The 19,409-nt window shown below is 45.4% G+C and overlaps 2 protein-coding genes and 1 pseudogene across 5 annotated transcripts in view; all 3 read left to right on the forward strand.

Annotated features, from left to right (window-relative positions):
* The first annotated feature begins 1,503 nt into the window (after positions 1–1,503).
* LOC110988144 (broad substrate specificity ATP-binding cassette transporter ABCG2-like) overlaps positions 1,504–19,409 on the forward strand; it is an 88,477-nt gene continuing 70,571 nt past the window's right edge. For 2 of the 4 annotated variants that reach the window (XM_022251404.2, XM_022251410.2), the window contains exon 1: positions 1,504–1,958. Coding sequence is in view for 1 of the 4 variants with exons in the window: in XM_022251403.2 (XP_022107095.2) it covers positions 1,649–1,676 (28 nt within the window). In the remaining 3 variants the exon portion in view is untranslated. Of the gene's footprint in view, positions 1,959–10,277; positions 11,673–19,409 lie in introns of those variants that run through there. The other 2 variants (XM_022251403.2, XM_022251405.2) reach the window with 2 other exon arrangements.
* LOC147796039 (uncharacterized) lies at positions 6,108–10,140 on the forward strand. The gene has a single exon (XM_087129701.1). The coding sequence runs from the start codon at positions 6,108–6,110 to the stop codon at positions 7,074–7,076; it is 969 nt and encodes a 322-aa protein (XP_086985827.1). The 3' UTR covers positions 7,077–10,140.
* Positions 11,686–19,404, forward strand: LOC110988147 (uncharacterized; annotated as a pseudogene).

Here is a 19,409-nt window from a genome sequence, read left to right on the forward strand (position 1 = left end):
TGGACTGGACCCTATATTTCAAAATGGCGGCGTCCATGCAGTAGTGGCGGCTGGGTTTAAAATTTATCCCTCTTGTTTACGTTGGTCCTGGCAGTGGTGGAGAGACCACAACAAGCCATGAATAACAGTTTTATGGGTTATGAGACATCAGAAATACTGGATTGTCGGACACAATAAATATCCAGGTAATCACATGAGAATTATATATGTACATGTGGAACATGTCACTTTGTAATTGTTTGTTTGTCGGATTCAAGAAATTCTTTGATTAGGATGGACTGAATGAAACCTAGAAAAGCTGGATTTCAACCCTAACAGAGCGTAACCCTAGCGGATGCCAACCCTAATGAAGGCTAACCCTAACAGAGGCCAACTGTGGCGGGGGGGGGGGTCCGGTTCAATTTTAGATGGTCAAGCACAGCCTGGGCACCGACTGGCCAAGCCCTGGATATGCACAGGTGACTCAAATTTATCGAGACACTCTGCATGGTGATTTGTTCTACTCTTGTGTTGGAAGTGCCCTATTTTGGGCTCAGGTTTTCAACTCTTGGGCTGGAGCCTGTCAACTGGAGTAATATCTAGGGTGAGCTTTCATGCATGGCCAAAGTTTTACGTCTTTCGTGCACTTGGCCGCTACAGTTGGCAGTGTCTAGCCTGGGTAACCCTCCCCATTATTTGTAGCAACAGGTAGTTGAAGCTGCTCATGTGAAAAGTGTAATTTTCAGCTGCTTACTGCACATTGTATTTGCACTAGTTAGTGTATATAGGCAGTCTGCAGTAGTTTGTGCACATTTGCTATAGGCTGACCTTGAGCATTTTCTCTCCATATACAGCCATTAGACAATTTTTTTTCATTTTTTCTCTGGAATTGAGGTTTTTGATGCATTCTCAACCATTCAGTGTTGTTTGGTGTGAAAAACTGAAAAATGGGTGTATATAAAGGGTGCAGACCACTAATTCAAGTGAGAATTTCTGACCAGCTCATTAGCATTAAAAGTGCCCCCCCCCACAGTATCTTTTGAAAAAAGAGATTGTTTGGCCCCCAAAATGGTGAGATTGTGTAAATCGTCGCCAGGATCAACTCCCTGGGTCTTTGAGCTTTCATATGAGGGCAGAAGGGCTGAAAACTACGGTTGAAAAATGGTCCTAAGTGCCCGAGAAAGTTGAGGGTTGCCACTTGAAAAATGGCTGCAATCAGACTTCGGAAAAATCACTTTTTGGGGGGTGATTTTGTTTTGTGGGAATAATTAAAAATGTAATTGGTTAACCCACAAAAAATTGAAAAGAAATTGAAAGATAAGTGACCAGACAAGAATTTCATTTGTGTTTCAGAAATCTCAGGGATGTTGGCGTGCATGCTATTGGGCCCTGAACGGTGCTGATTTTACACTGTTTTCAATGGGGCTTGAATTAGTGGACTGGACCCGTAGGGCCAGGGAGGGGTTCGCCGAGCGCTTAATTTTACCATGAGAGGGCGCTACAACTATCGGTGAGGTCGAGACCGCAGCTCCGCGCGCGCGATCGACAAACAAGCTGCACGGCCGGTCAGGCTGTACTGTGCGACGGCGCGGCGAGCCAGCTTCGTGCGGGCTGCACATGGGAATATGCCAGCTGCCAGTATAAGTGGAAAGGCCTGGAGGCCGGCGGGATGGTTATTGTCCGGCAGCTCAGTAAAGGTCAGAATATTGTTTGTTGTATGACTCAACAAGGGATTTCTTTTCTTCATAACAGCTGAACTCCAACTGTCAGAGTGCCTCCTAAATCTCGACGAGTTCGCTGTATATGGTCAGATTGGTTTGATTGGGCACTAGGCTCAGCAAACGCGAGGGCGAGAGTTTGGCTCGCTCGTCCATGTTGCCAGTGAGCTGGCCAGCTGTACCGAAGAGCGTGTGCAAGTTGTGGTGCCCGGAACCCCCTCCGAATTCTAGAAGACACGCCTCACTTTGCTTGGCTTGCGTGTGAGTAAGAACAGTGTACCCTCTTTGATAGTACTAAGAGCCAGTCACTAACCGTGTGCTAAGAGAATTGGATTGTAACGTCTTATTTGTTAAAATTTTATTTTGATGGAAGCAAAGATGGACATTTTCAGTTTCACGTGAAGGCCAACATGTAAATTTTATTATTCTTAGTCGGGGTCCCCATGCCTACTCGACAAGCACTGCTTCTAAGGGACCCCATCTACATTTTTCCCTTTATGTCTACATATCTACAGTTATGTAGGAAATTGAATGAATGTAAATTGTTGAGTTTTGAATTTTTTATGATGAAACTGAAAGTGGGAAACAAACTACAAAGGTATGGATTTGTGGTCATACTAGTTAACAGTTATAAAATATCTCCTGTCTTAGTATAGGTGTGTGTGGTTCTAATAAGTACTGGAGGGTACTCACCGTTTTTAATAGTATGCATTCTCAGTCAGAACAGCCTAAAAGCACTTTCCATATCACAAAGGCATGTCAAAGTGCTGAAAAAATCAGAGGTTGATAACTTGGATAAAACAATACATGTACATGTATCTTACAAAATGATTGTAGTCCAAACATCTGACATGCCTGCTGTGGACCCTGGTAAATAAACAAATTCCTATACTATATATGTACCGGATAATTGGTCATGTCTTTTTGTTTACATAAGTCAAATATGGCAATTAACCAATGCCAGGTCAGATCAATTGCTTGCTTACATGTACCAGTATGTTAAGTCTTGCCGCATAATCTATCACTACACTACATGCACTATGTACATATTCCACCTTCAGCCTGGTACGTGTACTTTTGTATTATTCATGGTAGCGGATTCAATCCTAACCTCTTTATCCTGAAAGTGAATGATTCTCAAGTCTTGAGGGCTGAATGGCAGAAACTATTCCAAAAATCTGGACATATACATGTATAGGTATGGTATCGGTATCTCAATATCAGGCTACATATACGCCAATTTCAATTGTCTTGATTTAAATCAAATTGATCTATGTACCGGTATGTAAAGTGCTGATTTAAATCAGCAGTTTCATTTCATTACTGAATAGGGTATGTTGAAATTTTGTCAAATGATTGATATTTTATCCCCAGGTTTTGCATTTTCCTTCTGTGAGCCCGCCTTACAGTACACCCACATGTATAGTGTTGATAAGAATGTTGTGAACTCAGACAATATGGGCTGGGAGTAAGCCATGTGGTATGTGGTTGATTCAAATCAGCGTTTTGGATTAAGACCATAAATTAAACAATTCGTAATATAACATTTTCACCTCGGAGTTCAATGTGGTAAAATGCCACTGTGTATCTTTTTATGTTTTCAGGTATTTTATTGGAATATGGACAATTCACAATAGTGCACCTCTAAGAGTTTATAACGCATTGACCAATCACAACATGCAGGTCTGTCCACCCTTTCCAAACGTGCATTGGGTCGACAGATTTCACACATAGTGATTGGCCAATGCATTGCAAACTTGGTGCACAATTGTGAAACGCCCATATTAGAAATGTATATATGTGAACATGTACATGTAGGTCATTATACAGTGAAACCAAAACCAGTGACAAAATGTTCTTAGTATTGTGAGTTTAATCAAGCCTGAGTCACCACTCTTACGTGTAATGATCACCAAGAATTTCAGATTTTTCATTCACAAACCTATTATAATAAATGAGCTTAAGTAATTATTTGATTATTTATCTAGAAACTTGACAGTTCTAATTGAACAGGTACACATATTTTTGAAGTGTCACACCCCAAAGCATCTAAAGAAGAACACATATAAATAAAATTGACCACCCTGCTCAATGTTGTGTATGAGAGTCCCAAGATATACATGTAAGGCAGGGACTGATACCGTATCTGTCCAACAAGTGCTTACAAGTATATGTACATATGCACTCGTGGTCTGTGCAATCATGGAGGAAGGACACAGAAAGATGGACAACTCTGGCACTTCAAAGTGTTTGATGATCATCACTTCCCAGTCAGACAAATAATAGAAACCATCCCAAAAATATGCTATTGCAGCCTGCAGCTTACATGTAGCTGGACAAGTGGTGCCAGTAATATCCTAGCTATACTAGGTGGTGGTGTTTTGCTTGCAGAATATAACTTATCCAGGAAATATTGAGAAAGAAATCATGTTTGACCTTCATGTACATGTACATGTACTTTTGCTATTTGTAAATAAACTTTTTGATTTTGATACGGTGTTCCATTATCCTTGGACTATTTGCAGTTTTATTTTTGTCCCTCCAAAACGTCAGGTCTCCTGCGTTCACATACCCATGCCCAGCCTAAATTTCCCATGTGCCTATTATAATTCGCTGAAATACTTGATTATACGTGCTGCCCCTTGAACCTCCACAACGCACTGCTGGTCCAGCCACCATGTTTGTCCTTTTCTCAGTGCTTATCGTTTATGGACGTGTCTTTTATGGCATTTTCGGAGTTGCGAGTTCTGAACCTTTTGTATTTGTGAATTGACTTGATTTCTGTCACAAAATAAAGAGTGATTTCCTGTCTTTTGGTAAGAGTGCTTATTTTTTATATTTTCTTTGTTCTTATCTGCCCCTTTTTCTGTGCATCATGTACAGGTTTGGGTGTGATCTACTGTGATGCGATGTGTTGGGTATGGCCGTTGAACGGGGTTGGGAAGCTCTTTTTTATCAATGTGGTGCGTGCGTTCGAATAATAATGGCCCAACGCCATACGGGTCTGGCCGCGGAGCGTGGCTTGGTGGGCTGCCCTGCTCCTTTGTGGTGTGGTTTTGTGTTATCTGATTAGCGGCCTTGACGAGGAGAGACCCAGTGGATTGAAAAGGCCGGGGTTGAGCGTGCTATGCCGCAACACTGCCCTGGACCTTTATCTACAAGATCGGGTTGAGCATGCTACATGTACATGTATGTTGTAACAATACTTAGATCGCTGATGACCACTACTGGAATTGATCGGGCTGAGGGAGCGGGTACCGTAACAATGCCCCTGATCACTGATGACTTCTCCATTCACTTACCCACCGGGCCGAGCGTGCTGGACTGCTACACTACCCTTGGTCATCGGCGCCCACTCTACGCCTACAGATCGGGTGAGCGTGCTATGCCGCAACAATACCCTTGATCATGATTGTCAGGGAGTAATGAGCTGTTCCTTTCTCTATGCTGCAGGTTCCGGGCATCGCTACCTACTTCATTCCTGGATGGTCCTACCAACCGATGGCTCAGCGGGGCCCCTGGGGCAACGGTCCACCGTCCGCCCCAGGTCCTTCACGGGCTCCTGCTCACCGAGCGGCACCTACTCGGAGGTCAGGCCAGTCAACTCCCTCCAAGCGGGTAACGGGTCCCACAGCGGGCTCGCCATGCTCCACCACTTCTGCCACGGGCGAGTCAGCAATTCAGCATGGCACCCAGCCTTCCGTTGGTGTGGACAATGGTGCCCCTTCTGGACTGCTACCGGTATGCCACCGGGGCTTCAATTTGCCACATCCCATCCAAAGCTCTAGCTTGCTGATGGACTCCAGTCATGAGGCCACCGGGGACACTCCGGGACAATCTGTGTGCTCCTTGAAGGAAATGACCAACCACTTGGGGGATCCCCGCCCCATCCTTCGTCCAACCGTCCTGGCCTCCAGCTCCCCCGCACTGGTGAAGACTAAGAAGCGCAAGGCCAAGTCATCTTCCTCGGCCTCTTCTTCATCCAAGGCCAAGAAGAGACGCCACTCCGATCCGGGTCCACCGCCACGGATGGCGGCCGTGCCGACCCTCTTGGAGGCCTTCACCTCTCTTACCCGCAAGATAGACTCTAAGCCTCAGCCAGCAGTGACGGCGCCCGACCTGGGTGCCCTCCCGGCCGCCCCCCTCCCTCACATGGGGCCTTCTCGGAGACCGAGGCGACTTCTATTCTCCAACGAGAACCATCTCTTCAGCGAGACCCAGCGCCGGAGTTGGCCCCGGCTCATGGTGATTCGCTCCGCTTGGAACATGGCTCGGCTCTCCATTCTGCCTGTCTTCGGCCTCTCTCCTCCGAGGATGATGACATCGACTCTATGGCTGGTCTGACTCAGCCGGAGGGCTGCCTCTGCCTTCTTGAGTGCGACATGATCTTCGTTCCCATCATCAGATCCCATGCCGACTGAACAGGAACACATGTCGTTCAAGTGTCGCCCTTCTCCTGAGCCCATCTTCCTGGAGATTCCCCTGGATTGTTCCTGTGTGGAGATGATGAATGCCTATGTGAAGGTTAAGCGCTGGCGTGCAGCTCCTCCCAGGGCCGTGTCTTACTACCGCTTTCCCCAAGAGGATGTCTCTCACTTCCTGTCAACCCCAGATATTCCTGACGCTGCCAGAGACAAGATCTCATCCGATTCAGGCAAACGCAACACCTTCAGGGTTAAGGACAAGGCCAACTTTGACGCACTTCTCCGTCACCTAGATATGGCATCCCGCTTCAGCCCCCGATGTTCAGCCTTCCTCCTCCTTCTATCGGAGTATATTACCCGAGCCTGTGAAGAACACTCTCCTGTCTCCCCAGACTTTGCAGCCGTGGCTCTGCGAGGGCTCGACGAGGGACTTAACTTGGTCTTTGAGCAGTTAACTCGTATCTCCCTTCTGGCTACTTCTAGCCGCAGAGCCAATGCGATGGACGCAATGAATGTCCCCTATAATTCCGTCAGGAACAAACTCCTGGACCTTCCGCTTCTTGGGAACGATCTCTTCGCCAGAAAGCTCACCGAGGTCCTGGAGTTGGAGGTGATGTGTATGGAGACTGCCAAGAAGATCTCACTTCGTGAACCTGCAGCTCCTCCGCCACTACCTCTTCCGCCAGATGTTCGCAACCACCTCCAGTGGTGGACTATGAACGAGCACCTGTCGACTGGTTGCCCCTGCATTCCCCCGAGACCGAATGCCACGGTGATGACTGACGCGTCGCTATTCGGATGGGGGGGCCTCCCTTCCTCCACTTCATGCATCCTGGGCTTCGGACTCTTCCTTCCGCAACAAACACGTCAACCTGCTGGTATTTCAGGCAGTGTTCAGTGCCCTTCACCATTTCCAGGAGCATTCAGTAGGCCTGTCAGTTCGAATTCAGAGTGACAACTCCACAGTGGTGGTGTACATCAACCATCAAGGCGACACTCGCTCCCATCAGCTCTGCGTCCTTTCATGGCAGATCTTTATGTGGGCGAGCGATCCCGACGGAGTGGACTCTTCATCCGGGCTTGGTCAGTCAGATCTTTGTGGAGATCAAGTGTCTCCATGTCGACCTTTTTGCATCGACCTTTTCGCATCAGCTGACAATACTCATCTTCTGACGCTATGTTGCAGGTTTCCTCACCCTCAAGCCTGGACGACGGACACTCAACAGGTCGACTGGTCTGGCCTTCTGGCGTACACCTTTCACCCAATCTCCTACATCTCGTAGGTCATATCCAAGATAGAACAAGAGCCATTTGGGATCCTCTTCATTGCCCCGTTCTGGCCTCGCCAATCGTGGTTTGCGAGACTGACAAGGCTCCTTGTTCGAGGACCATTGATCCTTCTGCCCAGGGAGGACATTTTTTGTCAACCCTCCATCCTGCACTGGGCGGTCTTCACTAGACGTGTTGGATATATTGTCCAACCGTCGTTCAGAGTGTCAGGCCTTTCTGCGGATGCTGTGTCCATGGGGGCCCAGAGTCAATAACCCACCACACGCAAGATTTACAACAGTTGACTAGAGCATTTTACTAGATGGTGTTTCTCCAACGGAAGCTCCTGTGAGTTCTGTCGCAGACTTTTTCATGTATCTGTTTCAATCCGGCCTCCAGATTGCCACCATCCGCAACTACTGGTTGGCCTTGGCGGCCGTTCATTCCTGGTTCAGCAATGGATCAACAGTTACTGATAACGCTGCCATTCACCATCTTCTTCGGGGAATGTTTGTCGAGCATCCTCATGTCAAACGCTTCATTCTATCCTGGGACCTTGGGAGTGTTTTATGCATTCCTGCCAGTCTCCTCTTTGAGCGACTTTCTGATGCATCTGATCTCCATCTCAGTATCAAGCTGCCATTTCTCCTGGTGGTAGTTACTTCCAGACGCAGCAGCGAGCTGCATGCTCTGTCAATTGCTGAAGGTCACATCCGCTGGAAACCGCACAGGGTAGCCCTTATCCCAGCCATTGAGTTTTTGACAAAAATCCAGACACCTACCTTCTGACCTCCTGACATATTTGCCCCGAACATAGCCTCGCTTTCGGGAGGTACACATGTAACTCTGACAAAAAATGGTGTCTGGTTTGCACTCTCAAGTGGTACCTTGCCAGGACCAAGCGTTGCCGAGAGCCTGGTTCCAGCCTCTTCATCACGGCGACAAAGCCCTTTCATCCAGCAGCAAAGGACACTATTGCCCGATGGACAGTCTCGGCCATCATCTTTGCAAACCAGGACTGATCGACACGACATGACGAGACGACCCAATTTCACGTCAGAGCCCATTATGTTTGGGCCGCTTCCACGTCCTGGTCATGCTTCAGAGGAGTTTCCCTGGCGGATATCTGCCAGGCGGCTTGTTGGAGATCCCCCTCCACCTTCACCGAGTGCTATTTGAGGGATGTTCTGCGGAGCGAGACGGCTCATGGCACAGTGACTTTGTGCTTGGCGGTCGGGACAGCATCCAGCACTCTCCCAGACCGAACAATGAGTTCTTCATCATAGACACGTCTTTCTTTTTGTGAGTGTTTGCTTGCGCGACGCCTGTCTATATTCTTTGGTAACTACACTCCTGTCACCGACCCACCTCCAGGGTACGGTGCCACTCTGCATATGTAGGCTGGGTAGGGGTATGTGAACGCAGGAGACTCCTCCCCGCATTAGTGTGGGTCAGGTCTCCTAGTGATACTTACCCCTGCCCAGCCACTCCTGCCCGTCCTTCCCCACTCTGGCTCCGTTTTTTTTTCTCCGCTTCGAAAAGGACGAACATGTTGGGTGGACGGCAGTGCATTGTCGAGGGTCAAGGGACAGCATGCATTTTACGGCATGTTCTTCATAAAATGGACCAAAATGCAACTCCGGATGTCATTTTTCAAAACTTCTAAAAAAGAGTGACTTTGATCATGTATTAAAGATACAAATTAGCACCTTCAGATTTATAAAAATGATTATATTGGGATAATTAGGCATAATATGTACTTATGGTGGACATTTGGTTGGCTACCAGTGCAAAGCAAATGGAGTTGAATTCATTTAAAGTTTTACGTCAAAGTGTTTACACCAGAGGACTTGATTTCAAAAGTTCTCTCAACAAGAAGGGAGAATTCAGTATATTTTTTGACTGATGTATTTTAAAGCACCTAAGAAATAACTTTTAAAAAATATAAGCCATGGGAAAAAAAGAGCGAAAAAATTGACAGAAAATGATGAGAAAAGTTTGGCTCTCTTCATTCTCTTACCATTTATAATCACCCTCTCTATACCAACATATTTTCCAGGTCTTATATCTTTCGACCACCAAAAATTATCTTTAAGTTTGGCTGCCTGAAAAATTTATAATGAGTACAATATGTTCGTTGCGAACGTCATATTTGACAGAATTTTGATGACGTTCAAGAATTTTGACAGAAACTGCATGACGTTCGAGAATGCCGAAAATGCTGTCACATGTAGTGCACGAAAATTCCATTTGTGATTTTCCTTTTGCAGGTAATTTGGAAGATAGCTCCGCTGAAAATAAAATTTAAATTAACAACTCTAAGCATTAGATTTTCATCATGAATCGTATTTTATGTCATTTTTTTGCCTACGTCATTCAGAATGATGGATTTTCTTTTGAGAAAAATTGTTCCAAAGAGAAAAATCGCAGAGCGTTGCCATTCCGTGGAAGGGCTCATGAATATCAAATAAAAAAGAGGGCGCACTATTTAGGTTGATGTCAAAGGTGAAACAGGCCATGATGCAGCGAAATGTTTCTGTAACATCAGTGCGAGAGGTTGATAGAAGCCGCAAAGTCGCCATGATCAGTATTTTGGACTGCAGTTTTCGGGAACATACTTGAAGAAAATGTGATCGGTCCAGTCGTAAGAGGATGATGGTTTGGCGGTGCTTTTTTGCACTTTTTTAAAAGCTTGTGTTGTACATCGGTATATGGATTTTACTCCCTTTTTTTGCAGTCGATTGTTTTTTACACTAATGACAGAATCGAATGACATTTGCGACTGCCGACTTCGAGACCCGATTAATTGTAAGAGGTACTTTTTAATTCTGAGATTATGGTTTTAATATGTGTAAATATTATCACCTTTCACCACATATAAATCTGTGTAAAATAACCTCGGGGATTATCACTCCTCAGTAAATTCTATTGGCATAGATTTTAACAAGGGAATTCATGTCTGTCAAAAATGCTGACGTTGAAGACTTTAACTCCAATTAAGTTGAAAGGTTGACACGGTCATCATTGTTCCAGATATCAGCTATGACTTCCCTCATTTAATACATCAAATATTAGAAATTAATTCACTGCTGTTCACTTCAGGAAAAATTGAATTCCCAAAGTTGAACATTATCTAATGGTCCATATTTTGAGGAATCTGCCATAATCAAATCTTTCAGCGAATTGTAATAGGCACATGGGAAATTTGCATATGTAGGGTGGGCAGGGATAAGTATCACTAGGAGACCCGACCCACTTAATACAGTTTTTCGGTACTCGTCTCCGAAGAACATAATTTGGGTCCGGGGGGAGTGAGAACGGGCATTCTAAGTTTGGTCCATGCCAATCTGGATCAGCTGGTATGCGGATCAGACCAATAACAGGCTGGGCTTTCTCGCGTGCTTTCCCAGTTTACGCAGGAAGGCCGTCACTTTCTTGGTTTTCCCCACCATACATGTTTGCATCAAAATTTCATCTTGGTTCACATCGTAATTTTGTCAAAAATCCTGCCTATCAACCTAACTTCTCAAATCCTCGATGGCAAAGAACGGACGAGGTCGGAAGAGACAGGCTCCCGAGAGCGCCGAAGCAGCAGCAAAGAAGGGAAATTCAGCCAACGCTTCACGCCCTCCAAGTCAGACTCGGTCACAGGCCAGAGCTATGCAGGCATTGCTCGCCCCGCCATCATTGGCTGCACGCCCGCCAGACGTACATGTTCACAGCGGCCCCGATGACCCCGTGGTGACAAGTCAGCTGAACCAGATGATCGTAACAGCGCCCTTTCGTGGCCAGGGTTCGCAGAGTGCGAGCACTGCAACATGTACACCATGCCGTCCTCAGCCGATCTCGTCACCCTTTCCGGCCCCGAGTGTAGCGTCTTCGTCGGCCCCTCTGAGCTCCGTTCAGCCTATTCCAGTGCTGGTATCTCAGGGGCCCCTTCCTCAACATTTACTTGGCGCTCCGCTGCCAGAATTAAGCCAACTTTGTCCCTCAGGAACTTGCCAGTCTTGCCAATGCCAGTCGCAAACGAGCGGTCTAGAGTGCCAGCCAGCCGTTCCAGCATCGTGAGCGCCAATCGTTCGGTCGATTAGTCATCCATCAACTCATCCCAGCGGGCGCAGTCTTGATGCTCTTCCCCTTCAGCAGGTCATTTCTGGAGCCCCAGCTACGGTGACATCCCAACCCACAGGTGTACCATCTCTTCTACCATGACCAGGTGGAGCATGTGGGGCTGGATCCCCTCCAAGTTCAGTGGTGCCTGGCTCGAGTCACCGCCCTCTTGGTGAGTATGGCATTCCTATTCAGGGGCCTCCTTTTGCGTGGCACAACACCTCTACACAAGGGGTGGACGACGGTCCCTTAGTTTCAGTTTGTGATCCCTTGGGGGCTACAATTCTAGGTAGTACTAGAGAGAGGATCATAAAAAGTGAATTCATTGAATTAGATCTGCTTCTGGAGTGCCACTTTCACAGCTCCCCCAATTCAAACCTCACACTTAGTTTTGACAACTCTGGGCAGTTACTATTGAAAGACACCAAGAAAAAGCCCCGAATTACATCTATTTTGGGCTGTACGGATGCTTTTTCTTGTCTTTTCCTTGATATTTATCGGCACGTACCCCAAGCGGGCCCAAGAACTCCAAAGGACGTGCATGTGATTAGGATGGCCGGTTTTCGGGTAAGGGCTGGTTAGAATACGATAGCTATTGCAGGTTGCGCCAACAATTCCACCCTAATACATGTAGATCCTGGGCTATTATTGACGGCGAACTGTGGGCCCTGTTTGTGACCGCCCCCGCTGGCCCCAGCTTCAGCCTTGGGACCCAAAAAGGGGTCAATTCTAACTTTCCCAAGCAGCGCCCTTTCAACTCCTTTCGTGGCAGGGCTTCATCCCGTGGATCCGGGTTTTGTTTCGCATTAAACCGCACAGGTTGTACCAATTCCCAATGCAAGTACGCCCACATGTGTTCCTCCTGCCAATCCCTCAAACAGGGGGGCCCTCATGCACAGCACAAAACAGCAAATCTAGCGTCTCCCGCCGCTAAGGCGCTACTTCCCACTCCTAGTCCTTGTTACCCAAACATTTCAACAACTTGCATTAATAAAACCCACTGTTTATGCTGCCTAGCATATACTCCAGTACAGTTATCTGCTTTATTACCATTTCTTGACCTGTACCCCAATAAAGAGGCTGCGACGTGCCTACGTAATGGGTTTTCCGCTGGGTTCAAACTGGGGCTCCAAGGAGCAAGGACTAGTTTTGATTCTCCCAGTACTCAATCTGTCAACAAAAACACTTCTGCTGCCCTAGATAAATTATCCGATGAGATTGCTCATGGTCGCATGGCAGGTCCCTTCACAGATAGGTCATTGCCAAATCTCAGAATTTCCCGAATAGGGCTTGTCCCGAAACCGGAACCAGGACACTATCGTCTTATACGTGATTTGTCTTATCCAGAATCTGGGTCATTAATGAAGGGATCGACACACAGCTTTGCATGGTGCATTACACAAGTTTTGATCATGCGGTCGACTTGGTAGTTGGGGCAGGAAAAGGTGCATTTTTGGCTAAAGCAGATGTAAAATCAGCATTCCGTCTGCTCCCCGTTCACCCTGACGATTTTTGTCTCTCGGGCATCAAATTGCTCGATCATTTTTACGTTGACAAAGCTCTACCAATGGGGCCTTCCTGTGCCCCTGCCTTGTTTGAAACATTTTCTACCTTTCTTGAATGGGTGGTTAGGAAAGAGTCAGGTACAGATCGCATCTGTCATTATGTGGATGATTTCTTGTTCATATGGAGTTCAAACTCATGAGGGGGTATCTCCTGCCTGGAAATCTTAAACTGTTTCAGGAAAGTTTGCAAGGAGTTTGGAATTCCGTTGGCAGAAGACAAAACAATCGGCCCGTCCACTACACTGACGTTCTTTGGACTTGAGATAAATTCAGTAACCCAAATGGTTTCGGTTCCAGAAGCAAAACTCCAAAACAGAGGTTCAGTCTATAGCTCAGTCAAAGAAAGTTACCTTCAGTCCCTCATTGGTTCCTTGTTATTTCTGAGCCGTGCTGTTCCCCCTGGGCGGGCATTCCTCAGACGCCTCATTGACCTACTCTCAGGTGTTAAGAAGCCCTGGCACTTCATTCAATTGTCACGTGGTGCCAAAGCCGACCTGAATATGTGGCTGGTATTTCTGCGTAGATTCAATGGAAGGGCCATCATTCCAGATCGGTTTTGGTTGGAAGACACCGACCTGCAGCTATTCACGGATGCAAGCGATGGCATCGGCTCAATGGAAATTGGTTCTGTGACACTTGGCCCCAGTCGGTTTTGGCTGATTCTCGGTCAATTAGATGGCTGGAATTTTTTCCGGTAGTTGTTGCACTACCTCTGTGGGGCAGGCGTCTGACAGGTAAGCGGATTATCATTCGCTCTGACAACAAGGCTGTAGTTGCTATTGTTAATAAACAGTCTTCCAAGTGCCCCAAGATTATGCATTTGGTCAGATTCTTTGTCCTGCGGTGCCTCTCGGATGTCTCTTTCAAGGCCACTCACATTCCAGGTGTTAAAAACCAAATTGCTGACGCTTTGTCACGTTCCCAGATTACCCGGTTTCGGGAGCTGGCTCCATATACGGCCATTCAGGGTACGGAAATCCCAGCCTTCCTTTGTAAAATTTAATGGCCGAGGCAGAGCGACTCCTCGGAGCTTCCATGGCCAGCAGCACGTGGGTGAGCTACAATAGAGGGGTTTCACTGTTTCAAGAATCTCGCCTTCAAACTGGCTTACAGACTTGCTGGCCGGCTCCATATGGCCAGGTTGTGGCATTCATAGCTCATTTGTCCCTGCAGGGCCTGGCCTCCTCCACAATTAGCTCCTGCACCTCTGCTATTTTGTTTGTTCACAAAATACACAACTGGCCCGATCCAACTAATAACTTCTTGGTTCTAAAAATTCGGGAGGGTTGCCGACGGCAGCCTCATCAGTCAGACAGCCGTCGTCCCATCACAGCTGGCCTCTTGCAGAAGATCTGCACCATATTAGGCCACATCACTTCATCGGATTTCGAATGTTCCTTGTTTTGTTCTGCTTTCCTCCTAGCGTTCTATGGGTTTTTACGGGTAGGTGAGTTTACTGTAGGCAGTAAACATGCCGACAGCTCTCGCACTCTGGGGCTCAATGATGTCTGGTTTGAGGACTCCGATCCATTAGTCATGACTGTAAGACTCCGTTTTTCTAAAACTGATCAGCGGGGAGAGACTGCAACTCTCCGTTTTCATTAGCAGGCTATTTGCACAAGCGGCCCACTTTAGGGGGCCCTCTATTCATCCACTTCGATGGATCCCCCGTAACTGCCTTTCAGTTCCGTCACAAGCTCAAAAAGTCATTGGAAGCAGCAGGAGTTCCCTCAGCAGGCTTCAGCGGTCACAGCTGCCGCATAGGAGCCGCCAAATCCGTGGCCCTTAATGGTATTTCAGTCTCAGAGATTCAGACTCTGGGTCGTTGGAAGTCCTCAGCGGTAAATCTCTACACCCATCCCCATAGGGTCTAGCTAGGAAAATATTTCATTCCTGTATTGCTAAGTGCAATTCATCGGGTAATTGACTTTAACACTGGGTTTTGGAAAGGCCTTTGCTCTCGTTCCCTTATTTTATTCATCCACAGGCACTACACGCACATGGGTAATTTGAGACAGCATTGTCTTCAGAGCCAGTCGGTCCGACCTTTGATGTTCAGCTACACAGTGCCTCCAGTGGTTTGGCATGAGGGGAGCAAAACTGATAGAGCTAGTTCCCATGCTCAACCGTCTTTTGAAATCAAGGCCAGCGCCTAAAACCCTTGTCATTCATTTGGGTACGAACGACTTGTTCTCAACCCCGGTCGTAAGATTAAAATGTACCTCTGTACTGTTCGGGAAACATTCCCGACCACTCGTATTGTTTGGTCAGATATCTTATATCGATTGTTTTATCATGGGGAGGCAAAACATGGGGTTGGCAAGACCAATGTTTGTGCTTTAAACAAGTTTGCTCACATGGTTTGCCACCAAAGCTGCTATGCCAGTACAATCATTCATGTACACAACATACATTTAAATGCATCAGATCCATCCCTATTCTGGCGCGATGGCCTACACCTCTCCAATGTTGGCAATATAAAGTTTTGCGAGAATTTGCACAACGCGCTGGCCTTCTTTTCACTCTATCCAGATGCACCTTGTTACCCACCTTAATGTTTAGAGGTTTCACACACCCCTGGGAGTCGGTGCCGATTTGGCTATTTAGTCTGGTTAATTTTGTTTTGTTTTTTGGGGGGGGTTGGCAAGTTTTCTTAATGTCAACTTGTTTGGTGGTATGTCTATTCAATTTGAGTAGGAAATGCTCCTTGTCCAGCCTGGGGTCATCTTCCCGGGGCTAGCCTCCCTGTACCTTGGGGAGGTGGTTGTGGGAAGGGACCCTCCCGTTGGGAGGTGGATTCTGCCAGATTGCTACAGGTTAGCAATTTTTCCAAATGGGGCCTCTTGTTTAGTTTTCGTTGAAGCACAGGGCTGTTCCAGGCGACAGAGCATTCTTTATTTTGACCAAAGTGTTGCTTTCTTGTTTCAAGTACAACCAGAAAACCGGTAAATCTGATCATCAATTAAAGCCCAGCTGGCAGTTTACTTGTCGTTCGAACTTCATCTGATCTCTTACAGATTTTAATACTTTAAATCATGTACTTGTTCAGTGTTCTTGCTTGTTGAAAAAGTTTGGGAAAAAAGTCAAGAAAATAAATTCGGTGGTGGACAACCAAAGAAACGGCAGAAAATTGTCTCTGTATTCTCATTTCCTCTGGAGCCAATGTGGGGGAAGATTTTCAAAGAGCTGGTATGAGTTTAGCTAAGACTGGAGAGCTAAGTTTATCATGAACAAAATACGCTTTTTCATCACTAGGAGTCATCATGAGATCTCAGCAAATAGTTTGTATAAAAAGTGTCTGTTAAAAAGTGGATCAAGGTACTTTATAACCAAGCCTCCTCTTCAGTTCTGGTTAATGGATTCCTTTCTCAGTCGTTTCAGATTGGGAGAGGTTGTAGGCAGGGGGACGGCTTAAGCCCTTATCTGTTCCTTTTGTGTGCAGAAATTTTTTCAATGATGGTATGCATTGATAAAGATCTTCAAGGCATTGCGGTTGAGGGAATGGAATTTCGATTATCCCAGTATGCTGACGACACAGTTTTGTCTTGAATGGCTCAGCGAAGTCAATGCAGGCTGCTTTCAGAATTCATGACCAATATGTCTGGTTTAAAGGTTAACGTTGAGAAGACTAATGCCATTTGGATTGGTTCATCAAAAGATAGTGGGGAGAAGCTTTGTGAAGAGATCAATGTGAACTGGGTCACAGCTAAGCAACCTTTAAGAATTCTTGGTGTTGGCTTCTCCACTGATCTTAACTCTATGATTTCGCTGTATTACAATAGGATTATCCCGACCTTACATGTATATGGCCAAATTTTTAATTGGTCAAAGAGACATTTAACAGTGTTGGGCAGAATTGTTTTAGTTAAATCATTACTTATGTCAAAACTTATCTACCCAGTGTTAATCCTTCATGATCCTCCCTGTGATATGATTGAGGAGTTAAATGGTCTGGTTTTTAATTTTATTTATGCATATTTTATTTAAAGTGAGTGTAGCTACTGGTACATGTCAACTTACATGTACTTACAAAACTTGCCCCATCCATGGATTTCCACAGTTTTTCTTTTTTAAGGCATCTCTGCTAACAGTTGTTATTTAAATGAGAAAGAAACACCTGCTTGTTTTTTATAGTGAGAGTTTCAGTATTGTTTTTCAGATTGGTTAAATTTGAAAATTTACATTACAAAATGTCAAAATGATTGCTGATTAAACTTGGCCCAAGGCTGCTGAATGATCCAATTGTAAACAGTGGTACAAGCAGTCCTACCCCTGTCTTATTCATCATATTTAACTTGTTTGACACCATTGCCATATGTGCAACAGGTTGGAGAAAAACTCTTTTAAAATCTGAACTGATACCAGGAAGTTGGTGTGTTAGACCTCACTTTTTTCATTGATATGTTTGGGAATTTCATCAAAAATAAATAAAGCTGAACCGACTTTGGTACACAATAAAATGCAGGTACAGTACCAGAATCACAAATACTGCTCAGTATCTTAGAAAGTGAAATCAGGTCAAACTCATGTAATAGATTTGGTGTAAATTATGTCCTTCAAATGATTTGGTGTGAATCATGTTCTACACACGTGATACTCACAAATGCATTTTCACCGAATAATCATGTGATTCAGTCACATAAAAATGAAGGTAATTTAATCATTATAATCATTTGTTTGGAGCAATAACAGGCATGCACTTTATTGGCCTATTCTTTTATCACGTTTTGCATGCGTCAAAAATGTGATTGACTAGTTCTTTTACCATGTTTTCAAAGATCCAACAGGCACATTATTGGCCTGTTCTTTTGCACTCCTCATTTACTTTTTCACTGTTTAGCATTGTAAATGGTGAAAATGGTGTTCTTTTGCATGAGGTGGGAGCCAGTGCAGTATAGCTGTAGCTGTAATTCATTGAGCTTTGTGCACGTTTCACCATTGCAACAGCGAAATGCGCAACAAGCAACAAATTGAAAGGCAGCCATCTTTGGAACCCTCTTAATCAATAGACTTAATTTTAGATCGACACATAGATAGAGCCATCACTTTATCCAGCCCAATTATTCAAAATGTCCACCAATTTGTTACTTCAATTAATTCAAACTCCTGATTCGATTCTTATTCCTGGTGCACCTCACAATAATAAATCTGGTAGGGAAAGCTGCAGTATTTCTGTCATTCAATAGAAAATATTAAATTTCCTTAACTTACGGTTGCTGGTCGATGTTGTTGACTTGTCTCCCTCCAGCGTGCGAAGTAAAGATACAAAAGTAAAGTCACAATCTGCTCCAAACACAATCTTATAAAATAGCTGTAATTCTTCCAAGCCAGATGGACTCAGAAGATAACTCTTTGGGCCTATAGCTTGCCCACAGATCAAACAAAATCGCTGCAGCAGAGCAGGTTAACGGCACAACCACTCACTCAGATACATGGGAGACGACTGCCCTGACTCTATGTTCAAACCGAACAACCTTCCACTAATTTACACCTCATTGGCTCATGCTCTTCAAACTTCACTGTACCACCATTCTCATTCAAACCAAAACTCATGCATATACAATCATGTTCCTCAACAGAGTGGGGGTTACAGAGACTATCCATTGTAAGTGTGTGTGAATGTGGGTATTGGGAAGATGCTCCCAAAAGTATGCATGTACAAGGTGTCTTTATTGTTTTACCTGTTCACTACGGCTCTGGCCCAAAAGACGGAACTAAACAGAATTATTCACAGATACTCAGGGTGGTTTATTGTAACACTACTCATGGTCTTCTGTTTGTGTGAGACATCAGCATTAGTCAGTCGTAACGGATCTATCACCGGGTAAGAGCTACCCACGAATTAGTCTGGTTCCTTGGACAAATTGCCCTTCCGACTTATGGACTTGTGGCCAGGAATCAGTCTACGACTGTGAACAGTCAGGCGGTGCGGAAATAGAGGGGTCCTGTTCGGAAAATGTTGAGAAAAAAAAAGGGCAAAAAAATTGAAGCCCATCTTCAAACTCGACACGCGCACTGACCAGAGACTGACCATTTTTTTGGGGGGGGCTTATGGAGTGAAATTAAGGCTTTATGTCATGCTGAGTGTGGATTAAGTTTTAAGGTACATGTACCTGTAGGGGTACAAAGGTTTTTGGTCATTTCAGACCAAGGAAACCAGAGATATATGTACATGTACATCAGCCTGATGATGAGTCAAATGGCTTGGAACAGATTTTCATTTTAGTACAAATTGACTCTTACAGGCCAAAGAAGAGAGGAACTCTTTAATAATGGAATGAAATTTGTTTTCCTAAAAAAAACTAAGATGGTAGGGTCTTGAACAGTTTTTTCTTTTTTGTTAT

Source organism: Acanthaster planci, linkage group LG19 (assembly GCF_054643075.1).
Source record: "Acanthaster planci isolate LZ-2023a linkage group LG19, COTS_SCS, whole genome shotgun sequence".
NCBI classification, from domain to species: Eukaryota; Metazoa; Echinodermata; class Asteroidea; order Valvatida; family Acanthasteridae; genus Acanthaster; species Acanthaster planci.

Excerpts from the sequence above, each read along its gene's own strand:
- LOC147796039 (XM_087129701.1), top strand. The coding sequence starts at position 6,108 with ATGCCGACTGAACAGGAACACATGTCGTTCAAGTGTCGCCCTTCTCCT.